Source organism: Cucumis melo, chromosome 7 (assembly GCF_025177605.1).
Source record: "Cucumis melo cultivar AY chromosome 7, USDA_Cmelo_AY_1.0, whole genome shotgun sequence".
Taxonomy (NCBI): Eukaryota; Viridiplantae; Streptophyta; class Magnoliopsida; order Cucurbitales; family Cucurbitaceae; genus Cucumis; species Cucumis melo.
The window spans coordinates 22,817,714-22,834,297 of NC_066863.1; the positions used below are offsets into that span (position 1 = coordinate 22,817,714).

Consider the following 16,584-nt stretch of genomic DNA (forward strand, 5'->3'; position numbering starts at 1 on the left):
CTTCGTGTTTGGCTTCCTTCTTTTATCGGTGTAATCAGTCTGCTTTTATTCTTAGGAGAAGTGTTATTGACAATATTCTGCTTTGTTGGGAGCTGATTGGGGGTTATCATCTTAACACTGGTAAGCCTCGTTGTACTTTGAAAGTTGATCTTCAAAAAACTTATAACTCTATTCACTGGGACTTTCTGTTTGGCCTGTTGATTGCTATGGTACTCCGTTGAGGTTTGTGAGCTGGCTTAGGACCTGTGTTACTTTCTCCATGTTCCCTATTATGATTAACGGCTCCTTGGAAAAGTTTCTCCATAACAGGAAAGGTTTAAGGTAGGGTGATCCTTTATCTCAATTCCTTTTTGTTATGGTGATGGAGGTTCTTTCTCGTTTGCTGAATAAGCCTGAGAAGGTTAACTTAACTCACTTGACATTTGCTGATGACCTTATGATATTTAGTGCTGTTGATGAGCCCTCTCTGAGTTTTGTTCGTGAGACTCTTCAGAAGTTTGGTGAACTTTCGGGTTTGTTTGCAAATCTTGGAAAAAGCTCTATTTTTGTTGTAAGTAATGAGGTTGCTTCCCGTCTAGCTGCTAGTTTGGATATTGCCCTTGGAAACCTACCTGTTCGTTATCTTGGACTTCCTTTACTATCTGATAGGTTACATCCTAATGATTGTGCTCCTCTTATTTAGCGTATTACTAGCCGAATTCGAATTCGTTCTTGGACTGCTAAAGTTCTATCTTTTGCTAGTAGATTGCAGCTGGTTTGTTCTGTGCTTCACAGTCTTCAAGTTTATTGGGCTAGTGTGTTTGTTCTACCTGCGAGTGTGCACCATGAGGTGGACAAGATACTGAGGTAATATCTTTAGAGGGATAAGGAGGAAGGTAGAGAGGGTGTTAAGGTGGCGTGGGTGGAAGTATGTCTTCCTTTTGAGGAGGGTGGATTTGCTATCCGTGATAGGCCTTATTGGAATATTGCGAGTACTTTGAAGATTCTTTGGTTGATGCTGACGAGTTTAGGTTCTCTTTGGGTGGCTTGAGTGGAGGCTTAAATTCTTAAGGGGAGGTCGTTGTAGGTGGTTGAGTGTAGGGTCGGTTGGTCTTGGTGTCTCTAGGCTATCTTACGTAAGCAAGATAGTTTGAGACAACACGTCCGAATGGAAGTGAGGGATGACAGGAGATGTAGAGTATGGCTTGATCCGTGGTTGTAGGGGGTTCCATTTTTTAGCAGATTTGGGGAGAGGGTGCTTTATGATGCGATGAGTCAGAGAGAGGCTAGATTGTCTGAATTTATTGGGTCAGATGAGGAGTGATAATGGTCGTGATTGTCTATGAAGTTGATTGAGTTATGGGATAGGTTCAGGCTGTTAGTTCGTGTCTTAGTGTTAGGGATAGATGAGTTTGGGTTTCTAGTCGTCAAGGTGGTTTCTCGATCGTGAGTGCATGGGATACTATTCGTCCTCGAGGTGGTCGGGTTCGTTGGACTGGGTTATTGTAGGGCGGGGGAATATCATAAAGCATTTCTTTTATGCGTGGTTAGCCACTAAAGATAGGTTGGGGACTAAAGATAGGTTGCGTAGGTAGAATAGTTCGGTTCCACTGTCGTGCATTCTTTGTCAGGGGGTTGTTGAGTCTTGCGATCATTTGTTCTTTTTGTGTCCTTTTGGGGGGATGTTTGGTCTCTGGTCCTACAGGTCATGGCTTCCTCTCACAGGATTGAGTATTGGGGGGTTGAGTTGTCTTGGATTTGTCTTCAGGGTATTGGGAAGGATGTGAGGAGGAAGATGTGGTCCGTTCTTTGGTGCGCAGCTATATACTTTATCTAGAAGGAGTGAAATCATCGTCTCCATGGTGGTCAGGCTCGTGATCCCATTGTCCTATTCCAGCTTATTTGTACTTGTATTCGTGCTCGTGCTGTTTCTTGGTGTGAGGATGGTCAAGTTCTTATTTATCTTGTTTTATTTTTGGTTTTTATCTACTTGTCCCCGGAATATGGGGTTTTTCTTATTCTTTATTTTGTTGTTTTTCCTTGTGTGATGGGATTGTTTTGAGTTTGTTGTCTTTGTGTCTTTTTATGTCTTTGATGTACTTTCTTTTTGTGCCTTTGTTATGTTTTTTGTTTCTCCTTGTTTTTGCGAGTGTTTTCTACTCTCTTGCCTTGGTCTCAGGTTGTGAGGTACTCCTTGTTGTTGTATAATATTATTACATTTTTTTTTTTTAAAAAAAAAGTTTCAACTCGTCATTAAAGGCTAAAAATTTAGCTTGAAAGTTAGTCATTATATGCTTTAGCTAATGAATGTCAATCATTTGCTTATCATAGTTGTTGTATTAAAAGTATTGAAATTTTATTCATTTAATCAATATCTTGATTTTTTAAAAGAAAAGTTAAAAGGCTGATTTTTTTGTTTTTGAATCACATTAATATAAAAATTGTAATAATGGATTTTGGGGATTAAAGTGTTAGTTACTTTTATTGAAACTAATGAACAATTGTGAGAGTAATATCAAAACCGATAGTTATAAATAGATAATGACAGTACCAAAAATAAATTATAATTTTTCAAGGATGATTCGAACTCTGGTTTCAAGATGGTTAACCAGGAGAAAAATAGTAAAAAATTTTGGAAGGATGTAATAAATATTAATTATTTAATCTAATAAGTTTATTGCTTGTTAAGTAAAGATGTAATAAATATCTACACTTAAAAGTTTAATTGGGTAAGATATTGAAGTCTTTGCCATTAAAAAAAGAAAAAAGAAAAAATTCCATATCCATTCCTTCTCGCTTTGCTGCTTCTCTACTCTGTTTTCTCTCTCTTTTACGCGGTTTTTTTCCTCCTATCGATATTATACGAATCTGAAATCCATTGCAAATGACATTCAATTCATCCACCCAATTCATCAACTAGGAAGCTTGAACAATCGTTTTCTTAGACCCTGCTGTTGACAACGGACAATGGCGGATCGCCGAGCCGAAGGTTTTTTCAAAGGGGAGGTGCTCACTTATGCTTACCTTCTTCTCTATATTGCTCTCTCCAGTGGCCAGATCTTCTTCAACAAGGTATTCTCTTCTTTCCTTTTCCTTTTCCTTTTGTTTATTGTTTGTTTGGTTTCTTTCTCGTCTTTCCCTGCGGTTGCTGTTTTTGGATTACTTCTCCTCAAATGTGTCCTAGATCTAGTTTTTCTTTTTTTCTTTTTTTTTTTCCATATGTATATCGATTATGCTCTTGAAGGAACACTCGTTTTTGTGTGGGTTTTTCAAATCTTGACTTGGACTCTATCGACTGTTGAATTTTGGGTTTAGGGTGTGTATGATTCTGAGTTCTGGTTCGAATTTGGCGGCAATGGTTTCATTTTGGTTTTCTCCGGTCAGTCTCGTACAATGGTCATTAGAAAGTGGGAAGAGATTGGAAAAGAAAAGTTTAAGCTTGGGGCATTTAGGACTCTTTTTTTAATATTTATGTCTTAATAAATACTTTTAGAAGGCGTATTGCGTAGGTTTCATTATGTTATTATCGAATTATGTTAGGGCGTTTCTTCTTCTTCTAGGAGCTGTTCAGCAACCTCGAGTGAATTAAGTAGCTGTCCGGTTAAGATAGTCAAACAAAAAATTTGAGGGAACAGCCTACATTAACCACTTTGTCACCTGTGATAGTGAATAAACAAATTTAGTAATGATATTTTTTAACATTTCTATTCATTTCATATCTTACATAATACATTGATCACCTGATTAATGTATATATATCCTCTATCAACAAGTGAGAGGTTTGAATCTTCTTACTCTATGTTGTTGAACTCTCAAATAAATGGAATGATCATTTTTTCTTTACATACAACATGAATATATATTTCGGAAGTTACTTTGACAAACTTTTTGAATTCTCTTATATGTTGATGCAGTGGGTCTTGTCCTCAAAGGAGATCAACTTTCCTTATCCTCTTGCTTTGACTCTACTCCACATGATCTTCTCGTCCATCTTATGTTTTATACTCATTAAAGTGTTTAAGGTATTATGGATTATTGATTTTGTAAGGTTGGCATTGAGCAATAACTGTATCGTGCATACTTTAATATTCGCATATAGATATAAATGAAACAGAATGTCTTGACCTCAGTCTGCTTATTATCTCAGGTTTTGAAGATCGAGGAAGGTATGAGTGCAGAAATGTATGTAAAGCTACTTTATATGGGTCTATTATCAGATATCACATTTTACAAAGTTGTTATGTATGAATTTATTGCTTAATACAGTGGAAGAATAGGAGAAACGTTTTATGAATATCCTTGGTATGGGTTACGGGATATTAGAATCCCTTAAGTTTTTTGCATGAAGAATGTAGACTGCAATATCTTGATTTCAAGATGACTAACCAACTCTTTAAGCTACTTATAAAGTAAAATTGTCTTCCCAAAGCTAATGTGGGTGTATCTTCAAAGCATAAGATATTTTGGTGTGTGTAGGGTATTTATTTTTTTCTTTCTTTTGGGGTATTTATTTATTTATTCTTTTTTTCTTTATAATTGTTTGATCTGAATGCTTTATATAAAAAGGAAATTTTGCTTCATAACAAATAGTTATTTTTTATGACCTGTCATGTAAATTAATGAAACATTACTGGTTTAGGTATGCTACATCAGTAATCCCAATTGGTGCAACCTTTGCAATGACTCTTTGGCTGGGGAACACTGCTTACCTGTATATCTCTGTTGCCTTCGCACAAATGCTCAAAGCAATAAGTAAGCTTTAGTGGGATAGAGGATCATCCCAATTTCCACCGCAGCTGTTGGTGCATATTGCCTAATATTAGTTTGGTTCATTTTTCATTTATCATGACAACATTTCAATGGATTCCCAAATGTCCTTTGCAGTGCCAGTTGCCGTCTTTGTTCTTGGAGTAGCAGCAGGTCTTGAGTTAATGAGCTGTAGAATGTTACTGATCATGTCAGTGATAAGTTTTGGTGTTCTAGTGGCTTCATATGGAGAAATAAACATCAGTTGGATTGGTGTTGTTTACCAAATGGGAGGCGTTGTAGGGGAAGCTCTAAGACTAATTTTCATGGAGATCCTTGTTAAAAGAAAGGGCCTAAAATTAAATCCTATTTCTATCATGTACTATGTTAGTCCCTGCAGGTATGTACTTGATGGTCTATTCTCTCTCTTTCTTGTAAACATTGACATTGCTGAAAATTCTTTTACTTCATGCAGGATCATATATATTTAGATTTACAATAATTATTTTATTTGATTGGTGCAGTGCCCTTTGCCTGCTCATTCCATGGATCTTTCTGGAGAAACCAAAGATGGAAGAACGTGAATCATGGAACTTTCCTCCTGTTATACTAGTGCTCAACTCTCTATGTACTTTTGCTCTCAACCTCTCAGTTTTCCTTGTTATTACACATACAAGTGCCTTGACTATTCGTGTTGCTGGAGTTGTCAAGGACTGGGTTGTGGTCTTACTGTCAGCTCTTTTATTTGCGGATGTAAAGTTGACTGTTATTAATCTCTTTGGGTATGGCATTGGTAAGCATATAACTTTTGGCTTTTTCATATCTTAACATAATGAATCGATTTCCTCATAGTCTGCTAATGCTAGGTATATCTTCTAAGTTTATCCTTATTATTCTAGAGTCTTGTTCTAGTTAAATTTGGACTCTGGAGTGGAGAGTATTCTGTTAAGATCTCAGTTCAAATCGTTATTGCATAGCAAAGTTTTAATCTTATTCATTCATTCTATTAATTTTCTCGTTTGTACTATTGGAAATATATGTGTGTGTTTGTGTATATTTCTTTCAAGGATTGTAACTTTATCTTTATGAACAATATACCCTCGCAATTATTAAAAACTCCACATAGAAGGTGAAATCCCATATTTGTTTCTAATTACCATTGTCTTGACACAGCCATTGCCGGAGTTGTGGCATACAACAATCACAAGTTGAAAAAGGAAGCTTCACGAAGAAGTCCTAATGATTCTGATCAGCTTGAATCCATCCCAATGGTCACATCCTCGTCCAGCAACAAATAGTTACTTTGTTTTGGAAGTTTAATGTAGTTATCCTGAGGTATATGATTGCTCTTCTTTTTCCTCTGTTTCGTCTCCTCCTTGATTGGGTGTCAAAAGTTAATATCAGTATAAATGATAGTTTCTCAAGGGAGTTCATAGCTGGATCCAACACTCTAGAGGAAATTGCAGACGTCAGTTGCAGGAAAGGTCTACTAAGTTTTCTTAATAGGTTTTGACTTTTGGGTTTAGTCGATTCTATTTGAGAATTGCCACTCAAATTGGCTATATTTGGGGTAGCATAAAAGCGCTTTTTGAAAAGGAAAAAAGAAAAGTCTGAAGTAATTTAGTTAGAAATGCTTTGCGAAAAATTACGGTAGGGTGGTTAAAGGTTAAAAGGATGTTAAGTAACCTAAGTTCCCTAATGGTAGGAATAGGAAGCATGTTAAAAGCTCACTAAACACTAGGAATCGGAAGCATGTTAAAAGCACACTAAACAGATGGAATTGGAAGCATGTTAAAATAACACTAAATATTGAATGACTTGTTATCAAGCACTTTATACTAGTGTATTTATAGTTAAAAGTATATGAAAATCGAGCTAAAAGTACCTAGTTTGAAACTACTTGCAGGTGCACCTTTTAATGTATTGTGTACACTTTTCACAGCTGCTCCTGCGATAAGGAACGTAAGTTTGCTTATGGTAGGGACAGATTCAGACGTATAGAGATATGCTATCCACAGTTCGGAACGTAAGTTTACCATCCACAATTGTTAAAAGTAAAGATCAACTGACCTGCATCCTTTGGCATTTTTGTACCTTCCAATGTTCAATTTTCATACCCCACACCGATGAACTGACGAGCAGTGACAGAATCTCTCGCTGTTTAAGCAAAATGAAAGCATATGGCAATTGTCAGGTAGACTCAAAACAAAGATCTTTTGTGTGTAGATTTGTTCCCATCTTACAGAAATGATTCAGATTGTTTTATATATAGCATTGGAATTGAGTTCTATTGGTTCCAGTGGTTGTAACTGTCCAAAAAGATTATACTGGTGTGAATCTCAATGGTTTTACTATCTTTCAGAATTCTGATACAAAGTTCTTCTTACCGTCTATACAACGACCTGTGGAATTAAAAATTTGTTGGCATGATTTCCATTTTTTCTATTTCCTAGTTTGTTGGATCATTTGACTTGAGTTTCAATTTCATATGCATTCATTGTTCACAGCGAGTATACTTATACATGTGGTCTTTCTATGATATTTTGAAGGAAATTTGAACCATGGTGTTAACAAACGTGAATTTATGAAGTGTGGGGTTGGAAAGTTCCAGGTTTATGTAACTCATTGTAGAAAGGAAGAGGGAGAAAGAGAGTTATAGAACTTTGGAACTTTGTAATTTGTGATTGAATTGCGGCTTTATGACTTGAAAAGATGGTTGTACTATAAGTAGTAGTTTTCCATTAGTTCTAGTTTATGAATGGTTCACCATACTCCTTTACTCTCGTGGATAAAAGAGATGCAAGAGAGTTATAATGAATTATTTATTTTCTTTTGAGGATATAGTGGTGGAGAGGATATCAATGAATGTTTTATTTCTCCTTCGCAGATATATTTTCTTTTTTCATAAGATGTTGCCATGTCGGGGTAAAATGCCATTTGCTTTCATTATTTTGTTTAACATATTAAATTTGTTTCAAACAACCCTTTCCTAAACTATTTCATTTAAATGAGGAAAATGTGAATTGACTTTGCCTTGTAACAAATTAGTATGTCTAGATGTGGTTGGTTCCAAAGACATAGGTTTCAATTATACCTCAAAATTTTAGGATATGTTTCAATCTACATGTATTATTTCATCCACCAATGTTTATATTAGTTTCTTTGTTAAATCAAAGACGAAAATATGATATGACTAATTATGAATTAGTGCTGCCTCGTATTCATTCATGCTCTAACCTTAACTTCTGTCAAGAATTTTGGTTAGGGGTTAAACTTCATTAGTCTTATTCTCTCATAAATTACAATTTTGATGTTATAAATAAAAAAAAACAAATATTTTACCATAATTTTTAAATTCATTCCTAAAGTTTTTTTACTACTACTACTATCTCGTCATATTTTCATTCTTGTTTTAAAACGAGAAGGTTGAAATGATAGTTTAAGTACAATATAAAAATATAAATGTTTAAAGTGATATAAGTATAATTAAAACTTAAAAGCATATATATATAGAATTTAAGGAAAATTACAGGGGTTTGGTAGATTGATTATTTTGAAACAAATTGGATTCGTGGTTACCCTAAGAAAAGAAAAATGAAAAGAAAAGAAAACATTAACGGCAAGTAAAAAGTAAAGCTTATTAAATGAATGAAATAAATTATGGAATAACAATAAATAATAATTATTATTATTTAAGAAAAAAAAAAGGAAAAAAAAAACCGTGTTTTGGTTAGAAGAGGAAACGATTTTGTCGTCTTTTATTTTGGGTTTGGAGGGAGAGGGAGAAAGAAAAGGAGGGAAAAGAAGGGAAAATAATAAAAACGCTATGCGATTTAGCTGGTGGTGTTGCCGGCGGCGACAGTCGAGGAGTAGAGGTACCGGACCGGCAGCCTCAAATGCTCTGCATAAACCTATTCAGGAAGCAGAAGAAGGTCGTTAATGGCCTTACAATTGCAAATGAGTTGGCAACCGAGTTTACTGAGTCAGAAACGGCGGAACGGCCCCCCACTCGGTCTCAAAAACCTAGGCAATACCTGCTACCTCAACAGCGTCCTTCAATGTCTCACTTACACCCCTCCCCTCGCCAATTTCTGCCTCCGCAATCAGCACTCTTCTCTTTGTAACTATTTTTCTTCCCTTTTTCTACATCTTCATTTTCATTCCCATTTTCTGCCCTAATTTAATCAATCTCTATCTCAGGTGATTTTGCTTCCTCCGACGCCGACCGGAAGCGCGAATGTCCTTTTTGCATTCTGGAGAGGCGTATAGTGAGGTCTTTGAGCTTGGATCTAGCCTTGGACTCGCCTCTCAATGTCCAGAACTGTCTCAGGATCTTCGCCGAGCATTTTCGCCTGGGACGTCAGGAGGATGCACACGAGTTCCTTCGTTATGTTATCGATGCTTGTCACAACACCTGCCTCCGCTTGAAGAAGCAGCGTCGTAATGGCAGCTACAACGGTGGAGCTACTACTGGAAGCTCCACGGTCGTCAAGGAAATTTTTGGGGGTGCCTTGCAGAGCCAGGTGAAGTGTTTATCTTGTGGAAACGACTCCAATAAGGTTGACGAGATAATGGATATTAGTCTTGATGTTTTGCATAGTAGTTCTCTTAAAGAGGCATTTCAGAAGTTCTTTCAACTGGAAATTTTAGATGGCAGTAATAAGTACAAGTGTGACAAGTAAGTTTTTATGTATACACCTTCTTTCTCCTCTGGTTTTGGAATCTTCTTTTGCTCGGGTTTGATTCAGGGAGATTATGTTTCCTTTATAGTTGTAAGAAGTTGGTGGTGGCTAGGAAGCAGATGTCAATACTCCAAGCACCAAATATTCTTGTCATCCAATTGAAGGTTTGCTGCCCTGACTTTTGGTTTGCTGTTTATTTTCATTTTTCAATTCACCGTTCTTTGTTCAAGTTCGTAGTGTTGCTGCTTTCATGTAAAGGCGTTGTTCTTGGATGGGTTTGGCAGAGATTTGAAGGCATATTTGGTGGTAAGATTGACAAGGCCATTGCGTACGAGGAGAGTTTGCAGCTTTCAAATTTCATGTGCAAAGGAAGTCAGGTTTGTGTCTAACAAAATAATGTTGTTGCTGAAATGCCTCTTTATTAAGATTGTGTGTATGTTCGAGCTATCAGCACACATGTAAACATGTCCGTTGAGCTAAATAAATATTATGAGGTACATAAGCGATGAGTACTTAGTTGGAATACAATTTCACTGTAAAATAGTGTGAGACTTTTGCCCTAATCCACCCTTAATGATGTATGATGAATGTTCGTATATTAAAGGTAAGCATTTCTCTGCAAGTTGCTTTGGAGACCCTACCCTAGACATTGGCAAGATCTTTTTTAACATCTGGGAGGGAACAAATACCAATCATCTATTTTTCTTGTTAATTATAGGTTTCAGCTAGACTTCTAGACTAATTTTAGCACAATGAGGTTTCCAATAATAAATTCTTTATTCCTTCTTTAATCAATTTTATATTCATATTTGGAATTACTCTTTCCAGTATGCCTGTAACTGCAACATTTTTTTAGTTATTTATTTCTTTTTGCTGAGGACTTGTATCTTCCATTTTCTTTGCTTGCTTGCTAGAATATGGTGGATTAGGATTGCAACTAGTCAAAAGTTAATCAACACGTCTTAGTTAGAATCTTATATGGAGACTTGGTTGTTGACTTGTTTTTTATATGATTGTTTGAAATTTTTGCTTGTGCCAGACATAAATTCATCTGTATAGTTTTGATCCCTAAGCTCCTAGTCAGCTTCCCCAAAATGGATTTCAGTCACCTCAGTCCCTGCTCCTGTTAGGGGATGGTTGGGTTAAATGGTGTAGACTTGTAGTTCTCTGCAACGTGGTAATTTACTTATATAGTGGTTCAGAAAGGTACATTGACTTGCAGGGCAAGAGAAAAGACATCTTGTTAAATTAATCTATTGAAACAAAGGTTGCATCATGGCTCCACAGTCCAGCGTATCATTGCAATGTTATTAGGAATTGGCATTTGCATCAGCAATCCCTTGTTTTGTGATCATCTTTTCATTTCTCTAAGGTAGATCACCTTCAGAGTAAATATCCTTGTATCTTTTTAAGTGGATGCCAACAATAATGGGATAGTGAGGAATGCTAGATTCTTGTAATCTCATTTGGACAGCAGTCTGGCCTTGAAAGAGCGTACGTGCAATCTAGTTTTTATTGAACGATCACTTCAAATACCTTCCTGTATGAATTGGTGCAGTGAATCACAAAAAGTGTGGGACAGAGATTCTAGAACTGGTCATTTTTAACTAAATTTTAATCAAAATCTAAAATATGATTTGTTGGAGCAGGTTATATAACATGCTGTGCTTTATTGGTGAAATTTAGGGGAATGGATAGATACAAAAGGGTGTGGAACTTGCTACCCTTTTTGTGTGTCAGTTTGTGTAGTGCGGGGAAGAAAATTTATAGAATGTAATTATGTTCATTTCCCCTCAAGATAATTGTTTGTGACCAATACCACAAATATCATCTGGAAGCAAAAGACTTGAGGTAAGTTTAACATTTTCTTATGGAACCTTATCCCATGGGGTATTAATCAGGAAAATATGATCCAAAAACTGCACTGCAAGTGGCGGCACATTTTTAAGAAGTACTGATATTTGATCATAAGCAAAGAATTTAATTGATCAAATGAAATTCCAAAAATTAGTCCTATCAATTGGATTGGAAGAAAACGTTTCCAATGGCCTATAAGAGAGCTTAGGGCGTAATTGCAAAAGGGAGAGAGCTAATCTACACCAACGAATGGCAGTATAGGCAAGAAGTAAAAGTTTCAAAGTCTTGTAGTTGTACTTTATTTGTGAAGATATGTTGAGTTCCTTTGAAGATACGAAAGGATTTGATTGAGAATCGCTGAAGGAACTGTGCTAGTAGTTACTGGCCTTTAGTTCGTATGAGTTCCATTCGTAGAGCAAGATATATTCATCACTATATCTTAGTGTGAATTGTCTAAATACTTCCAGTCATTTAGTTTTGACTCTCTTTTATCCAATTGGATATGTCTTTTGCAACACCTTTGGCTTGGGGTTTTTCCTCCTCCATATTTCGTGATGAAGATGAAATTGTCTCTGTTGTGTGTGTAATGAATTTTTTTTTTAAAGCATCGACTTATATTATACAATAGGCATCTTTGTCCAACTTTCCTCTATAGTTTTTGTTCTTTTGCATGATTCATTTATGCAATGGATTGTAACTTCGTTTTGGTCCTTTTTAGGTGAGATTTTGTTATTTTATTATGATATATTTCATTTTAATAAATTTCTTACATCTTGTTACAGGATTCGCGGCCGGAGTACAAGCTCTTTGGTACCATTGTGCATTCAGGTTTCTCTGCAGAATCTGGACATTATTATGCATATATCAAGGTTATTTTGGGCCATATTCATATAAAACCTACTAAATATATTACAATTTCAGATCCTGATAAGGTCTTCTTTATTTTCTTAGCAGGATGCATCAGGTAGGTGGTATTGCTGCAACGACTCATATGTTACAGTTTCAACTCTTCAAGAGGTTTTGTCGGAAAAGGTTTATATTCTCTTTTTCTCTCGTACGAACCAAAGGCCAGTAACTGCTAGCACAGCTCTTGCTTCCAATGGTGTAAAATCTCATGAATGTAATCGCAGTGATGGGTCTAAAATCTCAAAACCTTCTGTTACTAAAACAGCACAGACAAGATCCCATGTTGAGCAATCTTCTCGGAAGGAACTTTCAAATTTATCTAAGGTAGATAAACCAACTTTCAGTTCACGAGGAAAGTCTAACATGAATGGAGATTCTAATATGAATGGACATTCTAATATGAATGGACATTCTAATACCGTACGAGCTCCTTCCACCATTAATGGTAAGATTGTTTTTGAGAAGGATCATTCCTTCAAGGAGAATGAGAAAGAGAATGTAAACTCATTGCCTCTGGAAAATGGTGCAAGACATAAATCTTCTCTTGGGAATGGAAATAGCAAGAAAATTTTTGAAGTTGATCATGATGTCACTGAGAGGGAACATAAATCTGTGTTAATGAGCAGCAATGGTAATGGTGGGAGTCTGGGATTGAAAGCAGATAAACACAATCAATGCGATATTAATCCTATGAATAACAAGTTCACTTCAGGACGGGGGTCTGATCATGACGAAGTGGATAATGCAAGCAACTGCCCCTCTGAGGTCAAAAGGGACAAAAGAAAGTCAGACTTCTGTATCTTGTTTCAACAGGATGCTAAATCTCGGGAAAGAGTTGAAGGCCTGAAACAAGAGTATGTCAATCTCCTAAAAAACATTTCTCTATTGAATTCAATGAAGTTCAGTACTCTCATTTTATGATTTTTGGTAGATTAAGATGAATGAGAATTTTCTTGTCCTGACTAGATTTGTCTTTTTGTGGACCTATAGACACTATGGTCGTCAAACAGGAAACGGTGACCTGTATACACAACATGGTGCAAAAAGTGTTTGTTTCCCTTAAATCTAGAATGCTTGTTGATAAATAAAAATCATTTTTCAAATAGTCAAATTGGTTTGTATTCATTTTTTAAAGAGTCAATTTGAAGTTGGCTTATCCAAAAGGTTATTGAGTGAGAATCATTTTAGAATTGTGTTTGCGGTTGTTTGGAAACCAAGGAACTTATGATTAAAATTACTTTTAAGAAAATGTCACCAAACATACAAGAATTTCAACTAAAACCGTCAAAGAGTTTTATAACTAAGCAACTTGTGATAAAAATTACTATTAAGAAAATGTCACCAAACATACGAGGATTTTAATTAAAATCAAATTATAGAATACGTTTTAAGAGTTTTTTCTTAAGAAGTTCTTAAATTATGAATGCCAAACTCACGTTTACCAGTTGTATTATCTCTTGCTATAAATCTTTTGATGTCTTTAGTTTATTTCCTTTATGCTTTACTTTTATCACGACTTTTTGGGATTCTGACAATCTTTCTGTAATCTATATTTAGTCTCAAGAGAGAAACTTTATCAGTTTTAAGGTCATGCGGTTGGTTAGAGGAGGTCTTCAATTGCATGCGTTCAAGGAAGAGATTATGCTTAAGGGAAATGGACACCACTCGAACTTGTAACGATTTAAAGTATGTATTACTTTTTACATGTTGGTACGACTTCTTATGCAAGCCATTATTATTTGAAATTATCATTCCTCTTCTGAAGAAAGTCTGTTAGTTTTTTGGCTTTCCATTCTGTTGGGGGAATTCCTTAAACCTGGATTGTTAATTTTTCTTCATAATCTGTGACAGTGTTCATAAATATAGAAGGGAACTGTTTTTCTGTCTAATGGTATTTAAATTGGCATTAGGAAACTGTACCTGCATATGTAGTTATGAAGCAATGAACGTTTCAATTTGGGGTACGTGTTGGACCCTAGTTAAGCATAATAGAGATTTGTTATGGACCCTAGTTGAATGAATTGAGTTGGGCATGCGTTGAATACTTGTTAAGCATGATAAGCACACATCAAACACTTGCGAACAATTTGAAGGTGACCTGTGAAGTACATATAAATGCTAAAAACATAACTGTTATTAATTTGAATTGCCTTTTCAATAAGACGTTAAATTATTAAAAAAAATTATTTGTTTCGTATTCATCTGGAATATTTTGATAGTCGTTTCACAAACTAAAACAATTTTTTTAGTATGAGAATTATTGAAATATTCTAATAAAATATAAAAATATATTATTCTATATGTGGCCACACCGTGCACGTGCCATATATGTTTAGATTTTAACATGCCACTTTGTCGTTGTGTCATCTGTTTATGAAATATGCACTTCTTAGGAAGTTGCAATTACGTTTTACATTTGTAACTGATGGTAGCTCTTCAGTTGTGCTCTTGGGTTTCTTATCTGTTCATAGCTCTTTTCCTATGTATGTGTTCGAACTCATATGTCTTATCATTGATGCGTTGTTTATACTCATATGACAGTTATTTGAGATGATTCGTTGTTTAATTAAGTGAATGGCTGTTCTCTTTGTTGTGTAACCAATTTTATTTAATGTGAATTTCATTGCTTGGGTTCTGCTCTTATTTTATTGACTATCTTATTTTATACATGCGATATGTTAAGACTTGGTTTCATAATTTAACTGCAATATGATTTAGTTTTTATCTGATAATATATTTTATCCAAAAATAACTGTACCATTGAGCTCGAGCTTGATATTTTATGGATTGCAGTCCTATAGGGAATAGTCTATAAATGTATGTCAATTTTTATTGTCTCCAAAAGAAAATTATGCCAATTTTTACTTAAAAACTGTGCGTAAACACCCATTAACGATGTGCCAATGCTGATAAGCCATACTCGTTTCTTGTGCTTGTGTGTACTGTTCATCATACTGACACCCAGGTTCTGAGTATCTGGGTTTTCATTTGGTGGATTTGCTTTTTCCATTACCTTTTCAAATTGAGAATTATAACCCATTTGTGTGTGTGTGTGTTTTTGTTTTAAAAAAATTGTGATAAGAGACTTTTTTCTGAAAAAAATGAAAGAATGGAGAGTTGTGACTTCGTAGTGGGGATATCTCCTGCTGATTGAACTGTGCTTTATTTTCCCCTTTTGAGTCTTTTAATAACATTCAAAGAGCTCCTTTTGATTGCTTTTATTAGATGATCTAGGGTTTTTGTTGTAGGATGTTAGAAACTTGGATTAGTTGACTTAAATGTTTGGTTTGCATCATGAGTTATATATGATATACAATGACCATTGTGACTTGATCTGGGGCATACTCGTTGGAATTTATTCATGATGTTTAAGCTCAACACCTCCTATCCTACTTGACTTGGTTTTATTCCAATCATATTTCCCGTCTTAATATTTTGTAATTTACACGTGAATTCACATACAATGCAGGAAATTGCTGATTGAAGATGCCAAACAAAAGTTTATTTCACGGATACCAGAATCTCTAAAAGGGGACCTTATTGAAAAACTTCAACGATTTAGCCAAGAAAAGTAACATTGGTGAGTCTCTTCCGTTCGTCCACGGTAGCTGTACTGAGTAAAAAGCCTTATCTTGGTTCTTGATGTACATCCATATAATGCTCACAATCTATATAACAAAATTCATTCTGTTGTAACTGTTCCTTCTGATGGGAATGGAATGTCCTGTTTGTGATCTGTGAAGATGATATCCTATGCTCTGTTCAAGCAAGCATTGGCATCATTGGGAATTTGTCCTTTATGGCACCCAAACCGCTACAGTGGGTTTACCATTAATCTTGTGAAAAGTTGGGATCACTGATGCGCACGATTGAAATTTCTTTATACCTCGAAGCTGCACAACTGGTGGCAGAGAAGAAAGTTCAGGAATTCTATTCGATTTTGTATAATATTCTTTTTGGTAGGATTTTTGGCTTACAATTGTTATCTCGAGGATGCATTGCGAATTTTCCTTTAAAGAAATATAGGCAAACTGCGGGAGAGAAACATATCTATGCTTTCATTGAGTTAGCATTTTTACCATGTAAGTCTGCTTTTTAAGCAACCTATTACACCTTACATCTGATCTTGTACCTGACTTGATGCGATAAAATGACGCAGTGGGCTCTTGCGGCAGCCTACAGTTGGAAATATTTCAGGCGATGCTGCTTTCAAAAGGGTTTGATTGTATTTTCATCTAGTGATGTCAGTGTCGTATACCACTTTCGGCTTTAATTCTTCTCAGTTCTACTTGCTTTGAATTGTACATAACCATAGGGGAGATAATATCTAAGTTTGCATCAAGCAGTTAGCTCTAACCTTCAGTTATCTTTTTTTTTTTTTTTTTTTTTTTTTTTTTTTTTTTTTTTGTAGTAT

General features: G+C 35.4%; 2 protein-coding genes across 10 annotated transcripts; both read left to right on the top strand.

Moving 5' to 3' along the window:
• Positions 1-2,705: 2,705 nt before the first annotated feature.
• On the top strand, positions 2,706-7,615 carry LOC103492979 (probable sugar phosphate/phosphate translocator At3g14410). 5 transcript variants are annotated; one of them, XR_007822164.1, is made up of 9 exons: positions 2,745-3,051; positions 3,894-4,001; positions 4,127-4,161; positions 4,619-4,731; positions 4,864-5,125; positions 5,250-5,518; positions 5,899-6,060; positions 6,668-6,919; positions 7,275-7,615. XR_007822164.1 is itself a non-coding variant. In XM_008453582.3 (8 exons), exons 1-7 carry the CDS (start codon positions 2,947-2,949, stop codon positions 6,021-6,023), a joined length of 1,017 nt encoding a protein of 338 aa, XP_008451804.1. In that variant the 5' UTR covers positions 2,706-2,946; the 3' UTR covers positions 6,024-6,060; positions 6,632-7,089. The 5 variants fall into 5 exon arrangements, 3 of the variants coding, with proteins under 3 accessions (XP_008451804.1, XP_008451805.1, XP_008451806.1); XR_538361.3 differs by having other exon boundaries at positions 2,747-3,051; positions 6,632-6,919; XM_008453582.3 differs by lacking the exon at positions 7,275-7,615 and having other exon boundaries at positions 2,706-3,051; positions 6,632-7,089.
• Positions 7,616-8,469: 854 nt separating this feature from the next.
• LOC103492980 (ubiquitin carboxyl-terminal hydrolase 25) lies at positions 8,470-16,385 on the top strand. 5 transcript variants are annotated; one of them, XR_007822165.1, is made up of 9 exons: positions 8,470-8,845; positions 8,926-9,403; positions 9,496-9,571; positions 9,692-9,784; positions 12,047-12,133; positions 12,216-13,024; positions 13,728-13,880; positions 15,640-16,252; positions 16,330-16,385. XR_007822165.1 is itself a non-coding variant. In XM_017045697.2 (8 exons), exons 1-8 carry the CDS (start codon positions 8,665-8,667, stop codon positions 15,743-15,745), a joined length of 1,983 nt encoding a protein of 660 aa, XP_016901186.1. In that variant the 5' UTR covers positions 8,470-8,664; the 3' UTR covers positions 15,746-16,385. The 5 variants fall into 5 exon arrangements, 4 of the variants coding, with proteins under 4 accessions (XP_016901186.1, XP_016901187.1, XP_008451807.1 ...); XM_017045697.2 differs by having other exon boundaries at positions 15,640-16,385; XM_017045698.2 differs by having other exon boundaries at positions 8,472-8,845; positions 12,219-13,024; positions 15,640-16,385.
• Positions 16,386-16,584: the final 199 nt, after the last annotated feature.

Coding starts and splice junctions, on each gene's coding strand:
- LOC103492979 (XM_008453582.3), top strand. CDS start 2,947: ATGGCGGATCGCCGAGCCGAAGGTTTTTTCAAAGGGGAGGTGCTCACT. Junction 3,052..3,893: donor GCCAGATCTTCTTCAACAAG/GTATTCTCTTCT, acceptor ATGTTGATGCAG/TGGGTCTTGTCCTCAAAGGA. Junction 5,126..5,249: donor TACTATGTTAGTCCCTGCAG/GTATGTACTTGA, acceptor TGATTGGTGCAG/TGCCCTTTGCCTGCTCATTC.
- LOC103492980 (XM_017045697.2), top strand. CDS start 8,665: ATGGCCTTACAATTGCAAATGAGTTGGCAACCGAGTTTACTGAGTCAG. Junction 8,846..8,925: donor CAATCAGCACTCTTCTCTTT/GTAACTATTTTT, acceptor TCTCTATCTCAG/GTGATTTTGCTTCCTCCGAC. Junction 9,785..12,046: donor TCATGTGCAAAGGAAGTCAG/GTTTGTGTCTAA, acceptor ATCTTGTTACAG/GATTCGCGGCCGGAGTACAA.